We start from the raw sequence: 22,949 nt of genomic DNA, 5'->3' as shown, positions 1-22,949 counted from the left end.
TTTAAAATTACTTTTTTTAAAAAAAGATTTATTTATTTATATGAGAAAGAGCATGCACAAGTAGGGGGAGGGGCAAGGGAGAGAGAGACTCTCATGCAGACTCCCTGCTGAGCGCAGAGCCTTCAGACTTGGGCCTCAGTTGAGATCATGACCTGAGCCAAAATCAGGAGTTGGATGCTCAACCAACTGAGCCACCCAGGTGCCCCTAAAATTATTTCTTACTGGAGTTTCCTTATTTTCTGTTTGATGAGTAATTCAGTTCTCAGGTTGTATCTTGGATCTTACATAAGATTAAGGTGGAATCTGGACATCCAGGGAGGTGCAGGTCCTTATGTAGCCCTCCCGGAGTGCTGCTCCAGGCTCTGAGGGACACTGGTGAACGAGGCAGCTGGAATTTCCATGCTCAAAAAGTTCACGGTCAGATTTGGGAGAAACAAACATTAAAAAGAACTCACACAAAAAATAATCTCTAGTTTTCATGAGTTCTTGGAGAAAAAGCAGAGAGCTATGGGGCTTTAAGTAACCAGGAATTCTAAGGTAGAGGAGGGGTTTAAGGAGCAAATATGATTCAAATTCAATTGGACGGTGAGTAATAGAGAACCTACAAATGCATGCCAAACAGAAGAAATGGTGTGTGCAAATGCCCTGAGGTTTGAGAACTGAGTGTGATCAAGTGAAGAGGTCTGGATGGGGTGGTATGTGATGGGGCTGGGAAGTTTGGCAGTGGTGATGATGCTGGTTTGTAGGCCATGGGAGGCAGGTTGCCATCAGTCTGAAGGCAGTGGGTCCTAAGCAGGGCTGTAGTGGGGTGGGGCCAGGCAGGAGGATAGGTTGCTCTAGCAGAGATGCACAGAAGAAATAGGTAATGGCCCCTGCTCTCAAGGAACTTATAGTTAACATGGGGAGGCAGGGGCACCTGGGTGGCTCAGTTGGTTAAGCGACTGCCTTCGGCTCAGGTCATGATCGTGGAGTCCCGGGATCGAGTCCCACATTGGGCTCCTTGCTCAGCAGGGGGTCTGCTTCTCCCTCTGACCCTCTTCCCTCTTGTGCTCTCTCTCTCTCATTCTCTCCCTCTCAAATAAATAAAATATTAAAAAAAAAACATGAGGAGGCAGGCTTCATGTGTATACAATAAATAACTGGAGAAATTGCATGTCATGGGAGAGGCTGGGCGTGGGGCAGTAGCTTTATGACAGCCCCCCTAGAGAGAGATGATTTGAACTTTGAAAGACCAGTGTGGTTTGGAGCATAACAGAAAAGCTGAAGGAAAGGGTGGAAAGTCAGTGGCCTGCAGGGGCGGGGAGCTTGCCAAGGGGTGAAGACCTGGGAACTCAGGAAGTGGCTGAGCTAGAGGCAGGAGAAAGGGGAGGCTTGGCTGGTGTGGGAATGGACAGGCCCCATGGAGTGGAGGGGCAGGCATTGAGAGAAGGCACAGGGAAAGGTTTCTGAGATTGGGAGCTCAGAAATAATCAGGTCAGTCACTCCATAGAGGAAGGATTCTCTAATACCAGCATTTGTACCTCCCCACTGTTACAATTTATAAAATATTTCAAATGCATTAGAATACCCCAAGTAATGTAACAAAAGACCTGGAACCCACCACCTGGATTTGATACATGTTCATGTTTGCCACTGGAACCTTAAGAGAACTGGCCTAGGCTCCCCTTGCTTCCCTCCCCATCCTATGGCTGGCCAGAGGGGAAAGGTGAGTCCAGTGATGCACAGACACTGAGGCAGAGCCTGGCTGGCCACTTGAGTAGAGCCTCACGCGAAGTGCCTCCAGGGTGCAGGACCTGGACTGACTGATACGCACTGACGCCCAGAGAAGCCCCATCCTGCCTCCTGGTGGTGGGTTTGCAGTAGTCTTAGAAGGAATAGGCTGTTTCTCTTTAAATGTGGTCTAAAAATCAAACGGTGTAAAAGGACATAGAGTGAAAAGTCCGCCTCCCACTTCTGAGCCCCAGCCTCCCCTTCACTTCTCCAGGGAATTCAATTCACCAGTTTGGGACTCCTACCAGATTCTGTGCATGTCCAAGTACCTATTCTCAAATTCTTTATAAGAAACAGTGGCCTGACGTTAAAAAACTTCTGTTCTTTATTGAGGCATTAACAAACCTATGATAAAATGAACAAATATTAATGTACAGCTCGAATAGTTTTTGCACATGCACACACCTGCGTAACCCTCACCCGGATCAAGACATGGAACATTTCCAGGGCTGCAGAAGGCTCTTGCCATTCCTCTGTGGTACCATGTGTAGGCAGTGGTGATAAAGACATAGCAAGCCTAGCAGTAGTGATTTATACGTTGTAGAATGTGTACGAATCCCAGGAGGGTGGATAAACGAGGTATGGGCACATTTGCCTGATTGGAAGCCAGGGCCTGGAATAATGCTTGACATCTAACTTCTCTGTGAATATTGAAAGCATGAATGGATTGGTGGGTGGATGGGCAGGTGGACGGATGGAGAGATAGCAGATGAGTGGACGGATGGATGAGCGGGTGGGTGGATGAAGCCCGGATAGGTGGTTAAGCAGCTTGCCACGATTCCACAGCCTAGAGTAGTGGGAGTTGGGTCCTGTCTAAGAACTCCCTCACACACCCCCCCCCACCCCAGGTAATTCTGTGGCTGTCACCAACCCCATAGAGCCAGTCATCCTGCCTCCAGTCACTTGTCTTTCTTGCTGTCTTACAGGGTCTTACAGCGCTAGCCAGGGCGTCAATTGCATCCGTGAAGATGTGGCTGCCTACATCACCAGGAGAGACGGCGGCGTGCCTGCAGACCCCGACAACATTTATCTGACCACAGGAGCCAGTGACGGCATTTCTGTACGTGGGAGGGTGGCTTGTTAGGCAGTGCTTACCCACATGAAGAATAGCCTTGCACATTAGGGCCAAGGATGTGAGCCTGCCAGCAGGGAGACAGGCCTGCTAGGAGGGGCTGGCTCTCTGCGGGTCCCCGCTATCTCCCGCAGCCTTGGTTTCCCCCCAGAGTGCACACCTGTGGGTCCAGCTGGAGAGGAGTCATGGGCACTCGAGGCTGCCTGTCTTTCTCCTGGCATTGGCCTTTCTCTCACTTAGTTCATACTGGTGTTCCTCCTCTGCCAGGTGCTGTACCAGGTGCTGGGGAGACTGTGGGAACCAAACAAGCCTGGCCCCTGCTTACACCCTAGTGCTGGACCAGACAAGCATTAATATCACATAAATAAATGTCCTACCACTAGCACTCAGTTTCTCTTCTGGGTGAAGAGGACAAAGTGCCGTGGGAGGAGCAGCGGGGGTGGGGGTGGTTGTGGGGAGCAGAAAGGTTTCCTCGCAAAGGATGGCTGAGCAGAGATCTGGAGGATATGTAGGCATGAACAGGGGAGTTAGCGGACAGAGTGTGTTCTGAACAGAAGGTCAACATGTGAGAGGCTGTGAGCCAGAAAGCGGCTGTGTGTTTGCAGAAGGAGAGTCAGAGTGAATGAGCACATGTAGCAAGGGCCAGTTTCCAGCAGTGGGCTAGGGAGGCAACTGGGGCCTGAGTCCTACGGGGCCTTAGTGGCCATGCTGAGGATTTAGGTCATTGTCCTAAGAACAATGTCCACTGAAGGATTTGAAGGTGGGGGGAGTGACAGACGGATCAGGGATTTATGTTAAGATTTAACTTTGGCGGGGAAGGGGCATAATGGATGTGAGCAAGTGTTTAGGAGATGAGGAAAGAGGTGGCTTGGGCTGGAGGTCAGCTGTGGACGGGGTGAAGCGGGGCTGGTATCAAAGTGTGCTTAGCAGAAGGGCTCTGAAGTCCTGGGTCTGAGGGACCTGTGCTCATCCATTCCCATGGAGCATGCTCCTTCCTGTGTCTAATCAGTGCTGGGGACTTCAATTCATTCATTTTCCCTCCTCAGGGAGTGTGTGCTGACTCTTCCTTTAATGGGGTTATCTTCGTCTTATGACCTCCAAGGCTCTTGTTTCTAATGTTTGTTGAGTGCTTTAATCCTTTCCCAAAGCCTTTCAGATGCATTCAGCTCTTACTGGAGCCCATGACGAAACAGGCCCAGTAACCTTAAACCTTAACCTTTGGGATTCTAGTGTTGGGGCTCAGGTCTCCAACCATCGAATCTTCCACTGTGTTCTGCTGTCAAGGCCTCTCTTCATTCCCAGAGAAGCCCACATACAGGCCGAGGTCCTAGAGCAGCAGAGGGAGGTGTCCTCAAGATTTAGTGAAAAGAATCAGGTTGGGGCGCCTGGGTGGCTCAGTTGGTTAAGCGACTGCCTTCAGCTCAGGTCATGATCCTGGAGTCCCGGGATCGAGTCCCACATCGGGCTCCCTGCTCAGCAGAGAGTCTGCTTCTGCCTCTGACCCTTCCCCCTTTCATGTGCTCTCTCTCTCATTCTCTCTCAAATAAATAAAATCTTTAAAAAAAAAAAAAAAAAGAATCAAGTTGTTGAGCTTCTGAATCCAGGGGCATTCTTGCAGCAAGGAACTAAGCCTGTGTGTAAGGTGGGAACTCCTCCAGAACAGGGTTTGCAATCAGTTATTGCCCCCCCCCCCCTCCCCCCCCCCCCCCCCAGTGTCCTCACTGGGTTCGTGTGGCCTGGTTTCTCAGGAGTCCTGCAAACCTTCAGCCGCACAGCGGTGGAAACAACCGGGTTCAAGCGCCACCTGGTGGTGGAAGTTGGGTATTTTATCCTGATTCGACAACCCCTTCCTTGTTCAAGGGTCTGCCCAGCTGTGGGCACCAGTAATTACTAAGAAGACAAATTCCTGTCCCTCCTCCCCGCCAGGACATACAGAATGAGCTTAAGGGCCAAGACAGGGCCAGTTTGTGGATTACTGCTTTAAAAGGCCTCTTTAAAAAGTATAAGCATGGAGTCCTTTAACTACTGTGCTAAGAACTTCAAGGCATTTCATTTTGCTTACTCCTCACAGCAGACCTCGTCTTAAAGACGGGGACAGTGAGGAACGCCTGGGTGGCTCAGTCAGTTAAGCAGCTGCCTTCGGCCCAGGTCATGACCCCAGGGTCCTGGGATTCGAGTCCCACATTGGGCTCCTCGCTCAGCAGGGAGCCTGCTTCTCCCTCTCTTTCCCTCTGCTTGTGCTCTCTCTGTCAAATAAAATCTTTTTTCTTAAAGATTTTATTTATTTATTTGAGAGAGAGAGAGCACATGAGAGTGGGGAGGGTCAGAGGGAGAAGCAGACTCCCTGCTGAGCAGGGGGCCCGATGCAGGACTCGATCCTGGGAACTCCAGGGTCATGACCTGACCCAAAGGCAGTCGTTTAACCAACTGAGCCACCCAGGCGCCCTCTGTCAAATAAAATCTTAAAAAAAAAAAAAAAAAAAAAGGGGACAGTGAGACTCAGGGAAGTCAAGCAGCTCACAGGGGGCTGCACTGAAGGCGGGCAGTGGGGTGGCTGGTAAAAGGCTGGGGTTGGGGCCTCCTGGGGAGTCTGCCTGGCAGCCCCCAAAGGGTGGAGATTTTCGGTGTCCCTGGAAGCCGTGACTTCTCTGTTGCAGACAATCCTGAAGATCCTGGTGTCTGGGGGTGGCAAGTCCCGGACCGGCGTGATGATCCCCATCCCACAGTACCCCCTCTACTCGGCTGTCATCTCTGAGCTCGATGCCATCCAGGTGAACTATTACCTAGATGAGGAGAACTGCTGGGCCCTAAATGTGAACGAGCTCCGGCGGGCCGTGCAGGAGGCCAAAGACCACTGTGACCCCAAGGTGCTGTGTATCATCAATCCCGGGAACCCCACAGGTCTGTGCTTCACTTTTTTTTTTTTAAGATTTTATTTATTTATTTGACAAAAAGAGACACAGTGAGAGAGGGAACACAAGCAGGGGGAGTGGGAGAGGGAGAAGCAGGCTTCCCGCGGAGCAGGGAGCCCGATGCGGGGCTCGATCCCAGGACCCTCGGATCATGGCCTGAGCTGAAGGCAGACGCCCAACGACTGAGCCACCCGGGTGCCCCTGTGCTTCACTTCTTCGCCAGTTTCTTGGGCGGTGGGGGCAGGGCAGCTGGTGTGTACTACACGTCTGGACACTAAAGAGTTAAATAATGCGACATTCTCTTTGCTCCCAGTCTCCCAATCCAATGCCAGATTTGCTAACATAAAGCCATAAAATCTGCCACCAGCCAGGCCAGCTTAGGTGAACAAATGCAGGCTTTTTTTTTCTTGGACAGGGTTGTATTATTATTAAAACCAGTTTTTTTTTTCACGTTCTTGCATTCGCAAAGAATCTCCTTGAGGTTATTTACACACAACCTGCCACCATGAATCATAGGCCTCATTTTACCTTTACTCCGAGTTGTTTTGCTGAACCAGTTATCAGAATGCTGGTGTGTGCATTTTTTCCTTTGACACAGCGTTACTTGTGTACTTTGAGACCTGAGGAGGAAATGCCTTGTTAAAAACAACAGCAAACAAACTAAAAAACCCTGTTTTCCAGAAGTTGAAAAGCACTATTTTTACATATTTTTCTTATAAAAAAATGCACAGCCTTCCCTGTTTTGATCTTTCTGGGCCACTGGCTTCATTTGCCCCCAGTGCTATTTGGATGCCGAGAACAAGGGCTCCTCTCTCCTCCTTTGTTGAGATAAATGGGTCAGGGCCAAAATGAGTTGGAGTTGATTGTGGAATCTGCTTCTTTGGAACATCAAATGATGCTTCAATCAGCTGAAAGCAGCACTTGAATTCCTGAGTGCAGAAATGGGTGCGGCGGCTGTAACACTCATTTATGTACATCAGCTCCCTGGAGGTAGGGATGCAGAGTCTAACCAGAGCGAAGTAGGAAAATGACTACAGCTGGGTTCTCAAACCCGGTTGCACATTAGAATCACAAAGGGAGCTTTTAAAAAGGCTAAAGACAGGGCTGCATGCCAGAATCTCTGGGGATCGGGCCCAGGCATCAATATTCCCTGCCCTGAGGATGAGAACCACCACCCTAGGACATTGGTTCTCCGGCTTTACTTGTTAAAAAACAAACTGCTGGACCCCACTCCAAGGTAATCTGATGTAATTAGGTTGGGGGCGGCGCGGCTTGAGAATTTGTTTTTCTAATGAGCTCCCAGGTGATGTTGATGCTCCTGGTCCCAGCTTGGAGTAGTAGCAGGTGCTATATCTTGGGAAATACTCTGTATGCCTAGTTTCTGTTAGAGGGCCGGTAACTTCTTAGCCAGACATTTACGTATATCTTTTCACCTGGCTGTCTGGGAAGAAATATTCGCATCAAAGACTTGACTATTTTAGGTAAAGGGATCATGTGAGTGTATATTAATATGAGTAATTTTTAAAGAGTAACTGTATGAGTGGCAGAAGCTGGTTTTGCTTTCTGGGGTCTGAATGTGTGAAGTATCAGTCAGCTCTTGGAAGATGGGGGATGGAAAATAGAAACCTACCTGTGATGGCCATGTATCTTGTCTGGACCACACACTGTGACCACTTTGGCTGAAAGGTGTCAAGATGGATTGGGATAATAAGCCAGGACTCTCTGAGTTTTAAGACAAACCCAGCTAAAGGCTGAAGAGGTTGAGTCCTAGAACTGTAAAGTCCAGGGGTAAAGCAGCACACCTGAGTCAGCATCATTGTCCTAGGAACCTTGATCCCTTTCCCAGGTCCTGGTTGGAGTCCTCAGGAAGGCTTTGTCCTTGGCGTGACCTTCAGCAGCTCCAGCCATGGCCTCCCCACTGAGCAACCTCAGCAGAGAGCCTCGCCCATACTTTTAACAAAAATTCCAGGCCAGACTCTCTTTGGCCCAAGTTGGGTCACCTGCCCATCCCTGAACCAGTCAAATCAAGATTCCGGTCAGGTGTGTGTCCCCTGCCCCTGCTGGAGCTCAAAAAGAGGCAATTCTCCGTAGAACAGCTGGGCTCTGTTACTCGAAGAAGGGAAGGACCCTGAGCAGGCTCAAGTGACAGATTTTCTCATTCGGTTGTGGGAAATTTCCTCTGGCCCAGCCTGTGGTGAGAGGCCTGGAAGACCCCTCTCCAGCCTTCTGTGTCGAAGTCATCCCTTCTGTGAGGTGGTCTCATGTCTCCCCCTGCTGGGCACAGCTGTGCCCTGGTCCCTTTGACACCACCCACCGCATGTGTCTATCCATTCGCAGGCTCTGAGGCATATTCTGAGTGACTTGCAGGCACTGGAGAGAAACAAGCTCTGTCCTTGTCTTCAGGTTTGCGCTGCATACCTCAGTGGAATTATTTGCATATAGTGGGTCCACTCCCTCTGCTGAGCGGCAGGCTTTCTGAGGCCCTGGTCCTGACTTAGTTCCTCTTTGCACTCCTCTTGGCATTATGTGCACATGGTTTTGATATTCTTGCTGCTCAGATCTTTGACTGCATTCTAACAGGATAGTTAGTGGGATCAGAGGCAAGCCCAGTAGGGTTTGCAGGCAGGCTCAGCCTCCTGGGTAGCCACAACCTGTCAGTCTGTGGGAAAGTGGCTGGTTCCTTGTAGAATCGAGGACTGCCAACCTTCCAGAATCCCAGAACCCTGAGCTTCAAAGGAAGCCTGGTTTGGCGCTTTCTTGGCAAGAGAAAAGTTGGACCTTCAGTAAAGGAATTGGTTCATTGCTTAGATAGTTCAAGGCTGAGATTCTGGTTGAATCATACAGTGCTTTTGTGAGACATAGCTAATTTTTTTCCAGACATAACATGTGTATATATGTATAAATATAACATATTTCCATAACACACTCTATGTATACATTATTTATTTATACATGACCCTTAGGGATCACCCTCCCTAGTTGCTGTCTCTGATAGGGTGTATTAACCTCTAGGGACCCTCAAGTGTTGGCCCCATCTGTCTGACTCATTTAAGCCATGTACATGGAGGGAGAAGTGTCTCACACTCAACTTTCTTGTTACTCTTATGAGAGGGGTGTATGTTTGTCCTTGTCTTCAGGTTTGCGCTGCATCAAGATACATATGTATACATAAATAATGTGCATAGATAGACACACATACACACGTAGTTATAGGTAATACCCGTAGATACACATACATGCACAGTAAAGAAGCAGCCTTTTTTAAGCAGTCAGCAAGCCTGACTGTAGTGGTGTTTCCTGGAGGGTATGGGAGCACCCCTGGCACTGCCCAGAGTAGGGATCAGGAAACACGGGAGAAAGTTTCCATTTCCACCTTGTAGCATTTGGTCCTTCCCTACCTCAAACCCATTGTATTTCCTGTGAACTGGAAGAGTACTGTTTTGCCCTTTGTACTCATTTCTGTAACTTGGGGGGTGGTGGTTTCCACTGCTCGTGTTGAGTCAAGTCCTCAAAGGGAGGGACCTTGAAAGGGAGGACTGCAGCCCGCTCCCGGTCATCAGCAGCGATGCATAGTTCCCACATGGCGGCTGACAGGAGACACCAGAGCAGGTGCACAGGCTTGTTAATTTAGTGCTTACTTGGCAAATATTTGCCAAGCACCTGCTGAGTACTGCCTTTAAGGATAGCCGATGAGCCATACAGATCTTGTGTGTGCCTCTCTGGGACATTGTGGGACCTCTCCATCAGCCAGTGTGATTCTCACCGTTGGCTGCTGTTGGTGTGTGGTAAGGGGTGGGGGGGCGCAGAGCTGATTGATTTAACCCCTTCAGTTTTATTTTCCTGCTCTTGAGGACACTGTCCTCTAGCCCAGACAAACATATCCCTCCACACACACACACACACACACACCCCTCTCATAAGAGTAACAAGAAAGCTGAGTGTGAGACACTTCTCCCTCCATGTACATGGCTTAAATGAGTCAGACAGATGGGGCCAACACTTGAGGGTCCCTAGAGGTTGACTACACCCTATCAGGCACAGCAACTAGGGAGGGTGATCCCTAAGGGTCATGCGGGAACATATAGAAGCCCTGAGTGATTCTGGGTGGGGTTCTTACTTAGGGACAATTTAAACAGCATTACAAGCTGCATTCTGGTTTTGTTGGGGATTTTTTTAGGTCAGGTACAAAGCAGAAAGTGCATAGAAGATGTGATTCACTTTGCCTGGGAAGAGAAGCTTTTTCTCCTGGCTGATGAGGTAAGAGTTGCTCAGCTCTCTCCTCCATGGGGAGTGAAGCTGAGCTTTCTCTTCTAGGGGGAGGGAGCCAGATTTGACTCTTCTGTAGCCAGAGAGAACTTTCGAGGTGTTGGGGGAGTGATTCTAACCAAGGATGAGGATGTTACAACCTATGAAACTGTGACCTAAATCATTCCTATATTGGTTTGGATTCTTGGCTTTAAATTTCAGGAAGTTAAACCATTTTAAACTTAAAAGAAAAATTAAAGGATGGTAGGGGTAACGGGTGTGGGGCTAAGTCCAGGGACCCAAACCCTATCTCTCAGATTCTCTGTCCTTCCATGTTGAGCTCACACACAGCCCTGCTGTCTTCCAGCCTAGAAAGAGCATTTCTTCCTGGTGATTCCTACAAAAGTCTCAGAATTGAGCCTCATTGGTGCAGCTTGGGGGTCACATGCCCATTGCTGAACCAATCACTGTGGCCAGTGGTTGCAATATGCAAATTGAGAAGGCCCCAGGCAAGGGGTGAGCTCTGTCCCCTGAGAGCGGGGGGGGGGGGGGGGGGGGGGGGGGGGGGGGGGCAGTGTTCCTTGAGGGCACGCTGAGGGACTCATTCCCGGGAAGGGAGAGTGGGCTCTGGGTGGGCATAATGCTGTGTTCCTGTGCCTCCTTGTGCTTCTGTGTCTACCAGCCTGTGGGGAGGAGGGTAGGGAAATCTTAATTAATTTCACGATTGCCGCTTCTTGAAACCCCAGTTCTGGAGCCAAGGGTGCTCGTTCTTTTCCTGCTTTGTAAGGAAGAAACTCAAGGCCTGTCAAATTCTCTTTCCACTTCTTCATTTCTTCTGATTTCTGGTCAGTGGTAGCTTCTAGCACGTTGGTTTCATTTCTTTGCTCACTAGCACCCCCCACACCGCCTGAACCCTACACTCACATGTGCTCGCACACACACACACACACACACAGCTTACCCACCACATTGTTGCCATGATTAACAGATGGGTCTAAAAATATATTTTTAATTCCAGTGTAGTTAACATACAGGGTTCTATTAGTATCAGGTGTTAACAGTCTTCATTTTTGGAAGGAGAGAAGGGGCAGCAGAGTGACCTGGTGTGTAGACCTCCTCCCCTTCAGGTCTGGGAAGAGGAGAGGGTGGGGGAGGAAGAGAGGGAGGGCTGTGCATAGCTTGTTGAAGGTGGAGCTGGGCTGACCCTCCCATGGCCCCACAGTGTCCCCGAGAGCCTCCGTTTCCCTGATCCCTAACGTGAGTGTGGGAAGTTCATCCCCAAGGGCAGAGTGGGGTGCTTGTCTGCTGAGTGTAGACTGTGTGCACAGGAAAGAACAGAGCATATGTGGGCGCCGCTCATGGGTGCAGTCTGTGGAAGGCTGGCAGTGAGATGAACAGAGAAACAGAATGGTTCCTAATGGGGTAGGTGGCGTAAAGGGCCAAGAGAGCAACACATTTAGCTCTTCAAGTAGGGGGGTCAGAGGACAGCTAAATGGACTGCTTTCATTATTAGTCTTATGGAAGGAAGTAAACATTCAGGGTGAAAACTTGCCTGGGCGGGGAGGAGTCCTTAACGTCCTCACTGGTCAGATGAGGTAGAAAGGTCCAGAGATGGGGTGGAGGTGAGTGTGGGTGAATGGGAGAAATCAAGTGGGCATCCAGCCCAAAGTCCTTCCTCCTTACTTGTTCAGGAAGGTTCTTTGGTCTGGCTCCTTCCTGGAAGTAGCATCAGAGGTTGGGCTTCATAGCACACAGCCTGACTGCAGGCTGAGCCTGAGCACCCATGCCCTCCCTCGGCAGCAGCCTGCATGAGCTCAGGCCTCTTGGGGAATGTGGGTGACTGTGCTTGTCCTGTCCTCTCCCCCAGGTGTACCAGGACAACGTGTACTCTCCAGACTGCAAGTTCCACTCCTTTAAGAAGGTACTTTACGAGATGGGGCCCGAGTACTCCAGCAACGTGGAGCTTGCATCCTTCCACTCTACCTCCAAGGGCTACATGGGCGAGTACGTTGGCCTCCACCTCCCTCCCACTGCCTCGGGGCCTGCCCCATACCAGTGCTCTTCCACCCCGCCCCACAGTCACCCTGCTGGACGGAGAAGGCTGCCCTTACCTACGGCCTCTGCTGATCCAAGAAGCAGGAGACAGGCCATATCCCCTGCCCGGGGGCCCTGTGGTGTGAGGACAGCCCTCGTGCAGAGGCTCATAAAATAAGGTCCTGCTTGAAAGAAATCTGACCACGGTAAACAATGCAAATGAAAGCCGGACCTACAACAGCTTCTAACACTAGTGTTTTCTGCCCGCTCTATCACTGTGGTTCTGACACTGAAATCTGAGGGGCCAGGGAAGGCAGGTTGAGTGGACAAATGCCATCAGAGCAGGGGACCAAGCTGTATGTGCACCTCACCCTAGCACTGGGGTCAGGGAGTCTGCTTCAATCCTGTATTTGTTTGTTCAGCTAATACTTACGGATGACCTACTGTGAGTCCTGTACTGATCTTGGCACTGAGGGTACAGCGGAGAGCAAACCACAGCCATCCCTGCCCTAACAGCTAGCTTCTAGTGAAGAGAGAGAGTTAGTAGACAAATGAATAAAATCATGTGTCAGGTGGACAAAAATAGAGAAGAAATGGGAATGCCAGGTGGTGGGGGCAGGGTCACTGAGGAGGACGGAGGGAGCTAGGCAGGTATCTGAGGGAGAAGCATTCTAAGAGAGGGAATAGCATGTGCAAAAGCCCTGAGGCATGCCTAGAATGTTCAGGGAAACAGGGCTGGAAACGAGTGCGTGAGGGGGGAAAGTGGCAGATGTTGAGACCAAAGAAGTCATAGGAGGCCAGATCACCTGGGCTACTTAGGTTAGTTTTCACTTTTTTTTTTTTTTTTTTTAAAGATTTTATGTATTTATTTGACAGAGACACAACGGGAGAGGGATCACAAGCAGGGAGAGTGAGAGAGGGAAAAGTAGGCTTCCTGCAGAGCAGAGAGCCCGATGGGCTCGATCCTCGGACCCTGGGATCATGACCTGAGCCGAAGGCAGACGCTTAACGACTGAGCCACCCAGGCGCCCCGGTTAGTTTTTACTTTTACTCAGAGCAGGATGGGAGCCATTGGAGGATTAGAGCAGGGGTGTGAACTCACCCGACTTATGTTTTACTAACTGCTGTCTGGTTGCTGTATGGTAGGGGCAGGAACAGAGACTTAAGACAAGAGGCTGTACAGCCAGGCGGGTACTGTGGGCCAGGATAGAGATGTGGAGGAGACCCTGGATCCTGATATATTTGAAGGTGGAGTGGACAGGAGTTGCTTGATGGAAAAGGTGATTGTGAGAGAGGAGTCAAGTTTCATTCGCAAGTTTTTTATTCAAACAACAGGAAGGATGGAGTTGCCATCAGTGGATGAAGAAGGCTGTGGATAAAGCAGGTTTGGGGAAAAGATTGGGAGTTGTTTTTTTGATGTGTTGAATTTGCAGATGCCCATTGGATGTCCAGATAGACATGGTTGTGTGAGTTCCCAGCTCAGGGCTGAGAGCCAGCTGATTTAAGTTTGGGAGATGCAGTGAACGAGTTGTTAGATCTCTGAGCCGGGACATACCATAGGCAGTGAGTGTAGGTAGACAAGAAGTCTAAGGACTGGTCTAGGCCCTCACTGCTCAGAAGCTGTGGGAGAAGAGGGGGAAACTGCAAAAGAGGCTTAGAAGGAAAGACTAGGGCATTCATCCCCCCAACACTGGTGGGGGGGTCTTTCATGCGCCAGGTGTTAGGATGGGGGAAGGGTCTCCCTTGTTGAGCTGGAGGCTGATGGAACTGTGAAGCTTGGAGAAACATTTTGGTCAGGTGGAGGGAGCTGTGCCTTTGGGATGACTGCCCAGCTGGCTTGATTTAATGTGGGCAGGGGTTAATTTATGCTGGTCTTTCTGGTCTATGGTCCTAGTAGTGCTTTATCTTTGCTAGACTCATGTGCTATGTAGCTCTTTTCCTAAATAAGTCTGTTCTCTATTAACTCATTTTTCAAGCTCAAGTGTTTTTATCACATACCTAGCCATCTCTGCGTTGTGTTCTTTATTCTTTTAATAGTCTCCTGGATGTTGGAATCCTGAGTTATGCCCCACAGTCCTCAGATCCTGCTGACCTGAGATCAGACTGCTCTTCTCAATTTGATTTTCTGCTCAACAGCAGAGGATTAAGCAGAAAGTTCTTTTAGCCCCTGTTAGGGGAAACCCTTCTGAGATACCAGAATTTATCTTCTTGCCTTGGAAGATCCAGCTGAGAGATGAGATGTGGGAACTTGCCTTTGCTGGTTCAGTTCTGCAGGCTGATACCAGTGGCATTTTACTGAGTGTCTCATTGTGTCAGGTGCTCTGAGGTTGAGGGTGTGGAGTATACAGAGGAAGGTAAGACTAGATTCCTGCCTCAGGGAGTCTGCATTTCTGTAGTCATTAGTCCCAACGTTATCAATCACAGCCCAGAGGAGGAGGCACAGTTCCAGGAAGTGTGACTGCTAGAGCTGATTCAGTTCTGGAAGGTTTTTTTTTTTTTTTTAACTCATTGCATATCTCAGCTTACTTTCATGTGACTTGACTCTGTATCAGTCAGGATCCTTGTGGTGATAACTAATGGAAACTCGACTTGAACCGACCTACACCAAAGAGGCTTTTTAAATTAATATGGGTGAAAAGTCCGGGAAGATGTTGATGCGACTCTGTCTCTGATTTCTAGCTTGGTCTCATTGTCTTGCTCAGCTCTGCTCTCCTTTGGGTTGACTTTGTTTTCAGGCAACAGGAGTTTTGGCAGAAGTCCTCCGGCTGTGCTCATGGCCCCAGGGAATCTGTATCCAGCCCTGGAGCCTGTGCAGGCCTGAGTCATGGGCCCTTTTGGAACAGGGGCCTGTGTATTAGCTGGGCCTCAGGCTAAGCTGCTTTAACAAAGAGGCCCCTAAATACAGTGGCTGAAACAAGGTGCCCGTGACCTAACAGCCCAAAGGCGGGGGAGGTCAGGACAGGCTGACCTCGAGGTCACTTGCGGACTCGGGCTCTGCCTTGTCCACACGAGGCGTCCATTTCCAGCACTGAGCCTGCTGCTCCGGTGTCTCCATTTCTCAGGAAATGGGAAAAGAGAAAGGAGAGAGAGCATGCTTTTTCCTTGTAAGGAAGTGACGTGGACTTTGCCCACGTCACTGCGTTCACATCCCATTGGGATGAACTCGGCCACACCTGGCCACTCCGTGTTGGGCGTGGGGATGCTTACAGAACATCCTGGCTGACCCGATGGCACATAGTTGAGGCCTCTCTGTGACCAGTGGGTCTTTGTCCCTTCAACCCTGCAGGTGTGGCTACAGAGGAGGCTACATGGAGGTGATCAACCTGCACCCCGAGATCAAAGGCCAGCTGGTGAAGCTGCTGTCCGTGCGACTGTGCCCGCCAGTGTCCGGGCAGGCTGCCATGGACATTGTCGTGAACCCCCCAGTACCTGGAGAGGAATCCTTCGAGCAGTTCCACAGGGTGAGTCACTGTGTCCTGTGGTCCCTCACGTCACTGCCGCCGCAGGGTCACGAGCATTCACGCTGGGCTTGGGGTCACCGTGGCCGGCCTCTCTCCAGATGGCCTCCTGGGGGTGCTCACGGCTCCTCTTGGCCGGAACCACCCCATGAGGGTAAGTGTGAAGATGCGGCTGGGCTGTGTTCTCAGGTGGAAGATTCCTCCCTCTTCCTCACCCGTGAGCCCCACGGGTGGGTGGGCACCCCAAGGGAAGGGCCACGCATCTTGAGAACACCTGGGGGGCTTCTGTTACTAAACCGAAAAGGAGGAAGGGATGGGCATGGCACTGACCGGCCGTCCTTGTAGCACGAAGTGATCGTCCCTTTCAGCTGCAAGGGACAAAAACCCAACTTTAACCAGTTTAAACAAAAATGTATGGGTCACGTAACCAAAAAGTCAGGCCCCTGCTGTTCGAGGCTCACATTATTTTAAATTGTGGTAAAATACAGAGGATGTAAAATTTACCATTTTAACCATTTTTAACTGAACAATTTAGTACATCAAATCCATTCACACTGTTGTGCAGCCATCACCACCATCGATCTCTAGAACCTTTTCCTCATCCCAAACTGAAACTCTGTCCCCATTAAACACTAAGTCCCTGTTTCCCTGTGCCCCCAGCCCCTACTAACCTCTCTTCTACTTTCTGTCTCTATGAATAGGACTGTTCTAGGTACTTCATCTACGTGGAACCATACATATTTGTCTTTGTGTGACTGGTTTATGTCACTCAGCATAATGCCCCCAAGGTACACCTGAGTCATAGCATGTGGTAGGATTTGCCTCCTTTTAAAGGCTGAATGATAGTTCCTTGTACGTGTGGACCACGTTTCATTCACCCTCAGGCCATAGCTTTCATCCCCGTTCAGCAGAAGTCCTGGAAATGTTCACCTCTGAGCTGGTCACTGATTTGCTTTGCCTGGATCACATGCGCTATGCACACCACACGGATTGAGAGTGGCCTCCCCCCAAATGAAGAGTTTGGGCCAGCTCCTAGATGCATGTTCTAGAGCATTCCAACCAGGGCTGGGTCCATTCAGACTTCTGGGCTGGGACGGGGGTTTTCTCATGTTCAGGAAGGACCTCCTGTACAAGAATAGAAGCCATGAGACAAGCTATGCAGGACCTACCTGTCACCCAGAACTCCCTGTACTTGTGTGCCCCAGGGCCGTGGGCAGCCTTCTGGGCTGAGCACCCAGGGAAGACGTTCCTGGAGAGGGATGTGTTTCACCCACCCCCCTGGTTTGCTGTGTTCGTGCACACACGAGCTCACTTTTCACCAGGCTGCTCCGTTGCTCCCACATTGAAGGGACAGTTTCCAGTGGCTGGAGCTGTTCCGTGATGCCCAGAGATATGCTGACTCCTGTGTTTTCTGTGTCTCCTCAGGAGAAAGAGTCTGTCCTGGGTAATCTGGCCAAAAAGGCTAAGCTGACAGAAGACCTGTTTAACCAAGTCCCTGGAATTCATTGCAACCCCTTGCAGGGCGCTATGTACGCCTTTCCTCGGATCTTCATACCCAGCAAGGCCGTGGAAGCAGCTCAGGTCTGGGGTGCTGGGCGGGGGCGCACTGGGTTCACTTGGAATTGCTGGGTTGGCGGCTGTTTCTTGTCTTGGGGAGCAAAAGTGCTGGCTCTGGGGGCTTGGAATTTCGTGGACCCTTCAGCCAGATGGTGCTTACAGCAGAAAGATGGTGAGCTCTCGGAAGCCCAACCCTGCAGCATGCTGTGGTGAAGGGGCAGAGGTGAGGTCAGCCCTGGGCGAGCAGTGCCAATCTGGGCTCTGAACGCCAGTGTTCAGAAGGCAGGTGCCCCATGCATGACGTGATGCATTTAAAACTGAAGAGGCCACGACGGCATCTACTCTGCGCAGTGACTGTCCTAGAGCAGCCCTTGTCCCAGCTAGTGTGTGGATGCGAAATCACCCCGAGGTCTTGTTAAAATGCTGCTTGCCGCTGCAGGAAGTCACAGAGGGCCCAGGATTCTGTGTGTGCAATGCTTCCAGGCCCTGCCCCAGACCCTACTTTGAGGATCAAGGGCCAGAGCGGTATTTCTGAAAGTGTTGTCCTCATGCCCCCCAAACCTCTGTTAAACATTCAGAACCTGGGCCCTCCCCCACTCAGACCTGTTGAGGCAGAATCCCTGGTGCTGGAGGCTGAGCACCCATTCAGCGGGTACCGCAGGTTGTACGAACCGAGGTGTGAGAAGCACCGTGAACCGGAGCCCCCAGGAAGCTGTTCTCTGAAAGCCCGCCTGGGCACAGCCCTCAGGGCCTCATTGCCAGAGGGTTATGCACTTGGCATACAAGATGCCTATGGCGCTGCTGCCTGGGTGTGGGTCACAAAGGACGGAGCCTGGTCCTGGGCGAGACCAAAGTACCGCAGCCCATGGCCATCCTGAAGTAGCCCTCAGGTTCCTTGCTCCCTGCACCCGCTTCGGCCGCGTCCGCTGTCCTGCCTCAGTCCTTGCAGGGAGGGGAGAAGGGCCCCACTGTGGGAAAGAACCTGCCGCTCCAGCGGTTACTTGCTTTCGAGTTTTTGGTGGTGTGTGTGTTTTTTTTTTTTTTTTTTTAAGATTTTATTTATTTATTTAATTGACAGAGAGAGAGAGAGACAGCGAGAGAGGGAACACAAGCAGGGGGAGGGTCAGAGGGAGAAGCAGGCTTCCCGCAGAGCAGGGAGCCCGATGCGGGGCTCGATCCCAGGACCCTGAGATCATGACCTGATCTGAAGGCAGTCGCTTAACCAACTGAGCCACCCAGGCGCCCCTTTGGTGGTGTGTTTGTACAAAGCCATAAACGAAGCCTAAGTTCTGCTGTGCTCCCACAGGCCCATAAAATGGCCCCGGACATGTTCTACTGCATGAAGCTCCTCGAGGAGACCGGCATCTGCGTCGTACCGGGCAGTGGCTTCGGGCAGAGGGAAGGCACCTACCACTTCAGGTACCTCTGTCTGTCTGCAGCATGGGGCTGGTCCCAGCTTGGTCTTGGAAAACTTGGGGCTTCTTATTGCAGAGCACGGGCTGGCTCCAGAGACTGAGATGTGTGCAGCCCAACCCCCCTGCAGCAGACCATCCCCCCGTCCTGCTGCAGAGCCGCGCAGAGACCTGGGTCCAGGGATTCAGGAACACTATGCGTGGGCCCCAAGGTCATCTCCTTGACCACTCTTGTCTCCCTCTCCACTGCCTCCGTCTATTGCATACCATCTGAAATGTTCCGGTGGGGTTTTCTTTTTTTTATTTCCCTGTCCTTTCCCAATCCCATGCAGTAGCAAACAGCGTCCAGGTGCTCAGGAGCTCATCCAGAAGTCTGCAGAGATGATGCATCCGAAACATGGAAGCAGTTTGCTTTCTGGGACGCATTGCACAGCGTGTGCTGACCCTGCTGGGATGGCAGCCCGGGTTGCTGAGCGAGCGGGAGCAGCTCAGCCGGGGTTTACCCACCAAGGCCAGTTCTGTTCAGTACAGCACCTTCTCCACGCACAGTGCTCTCAGATGTCTTCTGCAGCAGATGCTAAAAAAAGAAATGTCATGAGCTTAGTTAGCACCTGGAGCCAAGTCCTGACTCAGGTCATACCCTGGATGGACAATCGTGTGTGTGTGTGTGTGTGTGTGTGTGTGTGTGTGTGTGTGTGTGTGTGTGTTCAGCCTCTCCACCCTAGTTAGGTTCATCTTGGCAAGTCATGGCTCATTCAAGAAACGGTTACATCGAGAGGGCTGCCTTTTGGGTGGGGAAGCATACTGGCAATATTAGAGGAAGGAGTGAGTTACCATGGCAATTGGGGAGCGCCTTTGGAGGGAGAGTTGTGACTGGAGGTTCTCACTCAAGAGATTTTTATTTATTTATTTATTTTAAAGATTTTATTTATTTATTTGACAGACACAGGAGAGAGGGAACACAGGCAGGGGGAGTGGGAGAGGGAGAAGCAGGCTTCCCACAAAGCAAGGAGCCCTATGCAGGCCTCGATCCCAGGACCCTGGGATCATGACCTGAGCTGAAGGCAGACGCTTAATGACTGAGCCACCCAGGCGCCCCTCTTAAGAGATTTTTTTAAAAGTCCCACCTAGCAGGAGGAACGGCTCACTCTGTATCTGCAGGAAATACCAAGTCATGCTCTAGAGAAAGTTGTATGCACTGGTCAGAATGTGGTGCAGGCCTTCTTCCGTAACAGGCGGACCTGTCAGTGAGCTTAATGCTGCCACCATTTTTCTGCTTTTGGTCCCATGTATTACTTGGGTAAAAAGTAAATGTATGGATTGGGGTGGGGGTGGTTCAGCGAGTTCCAGGTTCTGCCCTGGGGCTGGTGCTTTCGCACCCTCCCCCCCCCCCACTGCTTGCCCACAGCTCCTCATCTCCACAACACAGGTGAAGGAAAGAGCTCCTGCTTTCCTTCCTCTCCGTTTTTCCAGAGCGACTTGTGTCCAGGCTGACGCTGTCCTCTTTCCTGACAGAATGACCATCCTCCCTCCAGTGGAGAAGCTGAAGACGGTTCTACAGAAGGTGAAGGACTTTCACATAAAATTCCTGGAGAAGTACGCATGAGGACTGCTCAGACCCAAAGGGAGACCTGCTTGTCAGGCCTTCCTCCTGATGCCCACCCACACCAGACTGAACTTGCCTTCCCCAGCGACTCTGCCTCAGGCCTCACAAAGGTCACTGGTCGCTTTTGTTGTCATTTTGCCCCAAGAGACTTCTTTCTTTGTGCCTTGATGTTGGGAGCACTTCTCTTCTGAGCAATGTGATTGGGGATATCTCAGAAGTCCTGTTTTTTTTTTGAAGCAACCAAAGTAGAGGGGACTTGCTCCGCACATGTGGCCAGCGTTCTCTGAATCCGTTGTTGTTGCTTTTGGTAAGGTCATTTGGGGTTTAAAACAACCAGGGTATGTTGGGCAAGAGATGTTTCAGATCTGAAGAAGTAAGAAGGTGTTGGGAAATGTATGACAGTCGTGGCGAGCGAGGACTGGAAATCCCACACTCACCACCATGATCTGTGAAATAAAACCCTTAGCGGTGTGCAAATCTAGTTCTTCAAACAGGAGAGCCTGGAAGTCCGCTGGAGGCTCAGAAAGGGCCCACCATTCTGGCCTGCAGGCAGATGGCCTGTCTCTCAGACAAGAATGGTGCAGGCGGGGTGGGACTGGATGCCAGGCTAGGTTGTGACAGGTACTGGGCTCCACGGCCAAGGTCAGCAGGTCCTGCAGGGGAAGAGTGGGTGTGAACCAGGTCTCCGCGTGGGAGCACACAGCAGGTAGTGAGGACTCTGCACATAGAGCAGTAGGTAGTGAGGGCTTTGGGGGTGAAGGTTCTGTTAAGCATGCTTAGGCTGGGACCCCCGTCTGAGAGGACACCCTGGACTTCGGGGACGCAGAGTACAGCCCAGCAATATCCCTATCCTGTGGAGGGATTCTGCCTGCTGACGTGTGAATCCATCCTGCTGTCAGCCAACAACCGGTCTCGACCAAGGGCTCCATTGAGTCTTTACATACATTGCCCCCTGTTGGTGACAGCAGGGATAAGGAAACACTGAAGATGTCCAGATGAGGGAGGGGCATCCTCAAGGACTTGACCACAGTCAAGCCCTCACCACCAGCCCCCTCCTGTAGTGTCTTGTTGTTTCAAACTGAATTCAGCCCATTTCCTAGCTCATAATTGGTCAAAGTGCCTGGTAGCTTGGCTGCTGTGGACGAATACATGTAATTGGATTCCAAGTTTATCAAAGTATCTTAATGCCAAGTGTTTTTCACCTCCACGTTTGCTTCTGGCTTCCCCCCCAGACTCTGCAGACTGTCCTGGGATATCAGTCCTCTATCCAGCCAGGGGAGTATCTCCACCAAGCCTGCCACTTTACTGGCATTAGCAAACCTGGGTGGGGGCCTGACCCACACCCAAAATGTGGGTGCTCTGCGAAGAGCAGGCTTCTCTGAGAACCCCTTCACTGAGAGCCCCCTCCTACCAGTGGCCTTCCTCAGGAGGCAGTGGGGGAAGCCAAGGCCAGCTGAGGAGCCTGGGAACCCAGCGAGTCCCAAATTGGAATCGAAAGAGCTAGAGAGACAAATACAAAGAGGCGTGAGCTTTGAAGGCAGCCTCCTATGCTGTAATTTCTGTGTTGGGCCCCTGCAGGGGAAGGCGATAGGAGACTACGGACTGTCCCTACTTCCTAGCATTACAGCCCCTGTGCAGAAAGTAGCTACAATCTCAAGTAACAAACGGAACGTTCAGGAACTTTTCCTTAAAAATTGAGAAAATTGCACTTGTGCTTGTTGGATGGTACATAAAACAGAATGTGTCCTGGAGTTGTGAGGTTTCTGGTGGAGAGGTTACATAGTAGAAGCTAGTCTATTTTTTATATTTTTGTAACAATTGCTTTTTTCATGGGGGGACAAGGGGGCTACTATTTGTAGTCTTAACAAGTCCAGTAGTTTTTTATGAATCTCTTCAGATTATAAATAACACCTAAAAACTTTGCAACGTTTACAAGACTTTTTAAAAGACACTGTATGCACTTGGTTTGCTTTTAAAGTAAATAAATAAAAACATAAGAAGGTCAGCTGACTTAGGAGGTTAACTTCATTCAGGGGGGGAATACTGAACATGATAGATTTGATTTTTTACAGTACCTCCAAAGGAAGTCATTTTGGTAGTCATTTAAATCTACACCTGCAAAGTTTTTTGTTGTTCATCTAGATCCACACATGGGGGATGCTGGACTGTACCTTGGGTGGCCCATCACCCCAAACCCCGAGGCCCGGCTGGTTGTTGTCCCTGTGTTGGGTGGTTTTGCAGGAAGAGCTGACAGGCCTGCCTGTCCCTGTCTCCAATTTAGATTCTCATAGGCATCTCCTGATAAAGGTACTTAATGATAGCTCTGCTGGAAATTTCTATTCAATAAAATACATGTTCAAAATGGTGACTGTGTTTAATTTTCCTTATAGTTTACATCTACTCAAGCAGGTATCAGTCTAAACTCAAGCAGATGTCACTAATTGTACATCTTCATTCTTTTTTTTTTTTTTTAGATTTTATTTATTTATCAGAGGCAGCAAGCACAAGCAGGGGGAACGGCAGGCAGAGGGAGAAGCAGGCTCCCCATGTGTCAAGGAGCCCGATGTGGGACTCGATCCCAGGACCCTGGGATCATGACCTGAGCTGAAGGCAGACACTTAACCGACTGAGCCACCCAGGCATCCCTACATCTTCATTCTTTGTAACTTAGGTTCCTAGCACTAGAATAACCTTTTCCCCCAGTACTCGCCGACTTCAGTCACGATTTCTCAGTTCCATTTTCTTGTAGGTGTCAACCCCCTGGACCCTGAGTGGCTTTCTGTTGCGTGAGGTGGGAAAACATGGATTCTTTAAATGGGATGTTGTTAAAATGAATGCAGACCTTTGCTGTCTGGTGGAAGAAGAACGATGCACCGCAAGGCC

The 22,949-nt window shown here is 50.5% G+C and overlaps 1 protein-coding gene across 4 annotated transcripts in view; it reads left to right on the top strand.

Moving 5' to 3' along the window:
- The window catches only part of GPT2 (glutamic--pyruvic transaminase 2), a 34,474-nt gene extending 12,403 nt beyond the window's left edge, over positions 1-22,071 (top strand). For 2 of the 4 annotated variants that reach the window (XM_073884348.1, XM_073884351.1), the window contains 9 exons: positions 2,697-2,830; positions 5,500-5,743; positions 9,932-10,011; positions 11,867-12,003; positions 15,320-15,494; positions 16,917-17,072; positions 18,355-18,467; positions 18,793-18,971; positions 19,976-22,071. In XM_073884348.1, the coding sequence (XP_073740449.1) occupies positions 2,697-2,830; positions 5,500-5,743; positions 9,932-10,011; positions 11,867-12,003; positions 15,320-15,494; positions 16,917-17,072; positions 18,355-18,467; positions 18,793-18,971; positions 19,976-19,980 (1,223 nt within the window). In that variant the 3' untranslated portion in view covers positions 19,981-22,071. The remainder of the gene's footprint in view (positions 1-2,696; positions 2,831-5,499; positions 5,744-9,931; positions 10,012-11,866; positions 12,004-15,319; positions 15,495-16,916; positions 17,073-18,354; positions 18,468-18,792; positions 18,972-19,975) is intronic. The other 2 variants (XM_073884350.1, XM_025852439.2) reach the window with 2 other exon arrangements.
- Positions 22,072-22,949: the final 878 nt, after the last annotated feature.

Source organism: Callorhinus ursinus, unplaced genomic scaffold (assembly GCF_003265705.2).
Source record: "Callorhinus ursinus isolate GAN/ISIS: 27379988/994484 unplaced genomic scaffold, GSC_fseal_2.0 scaffold56, whole genome shotgun sequence".
Lineage (NCBI taxonomy): Eukaryota > Metazoa > Chordata > Mammalia > Carnivora > Otariidae > Callorhinus > Callorhinus ursinus.
Note: the sequence above shows the minus strand (reverse complement) of the source record. Positions and strands in the feature narration are given on the sequence as shown.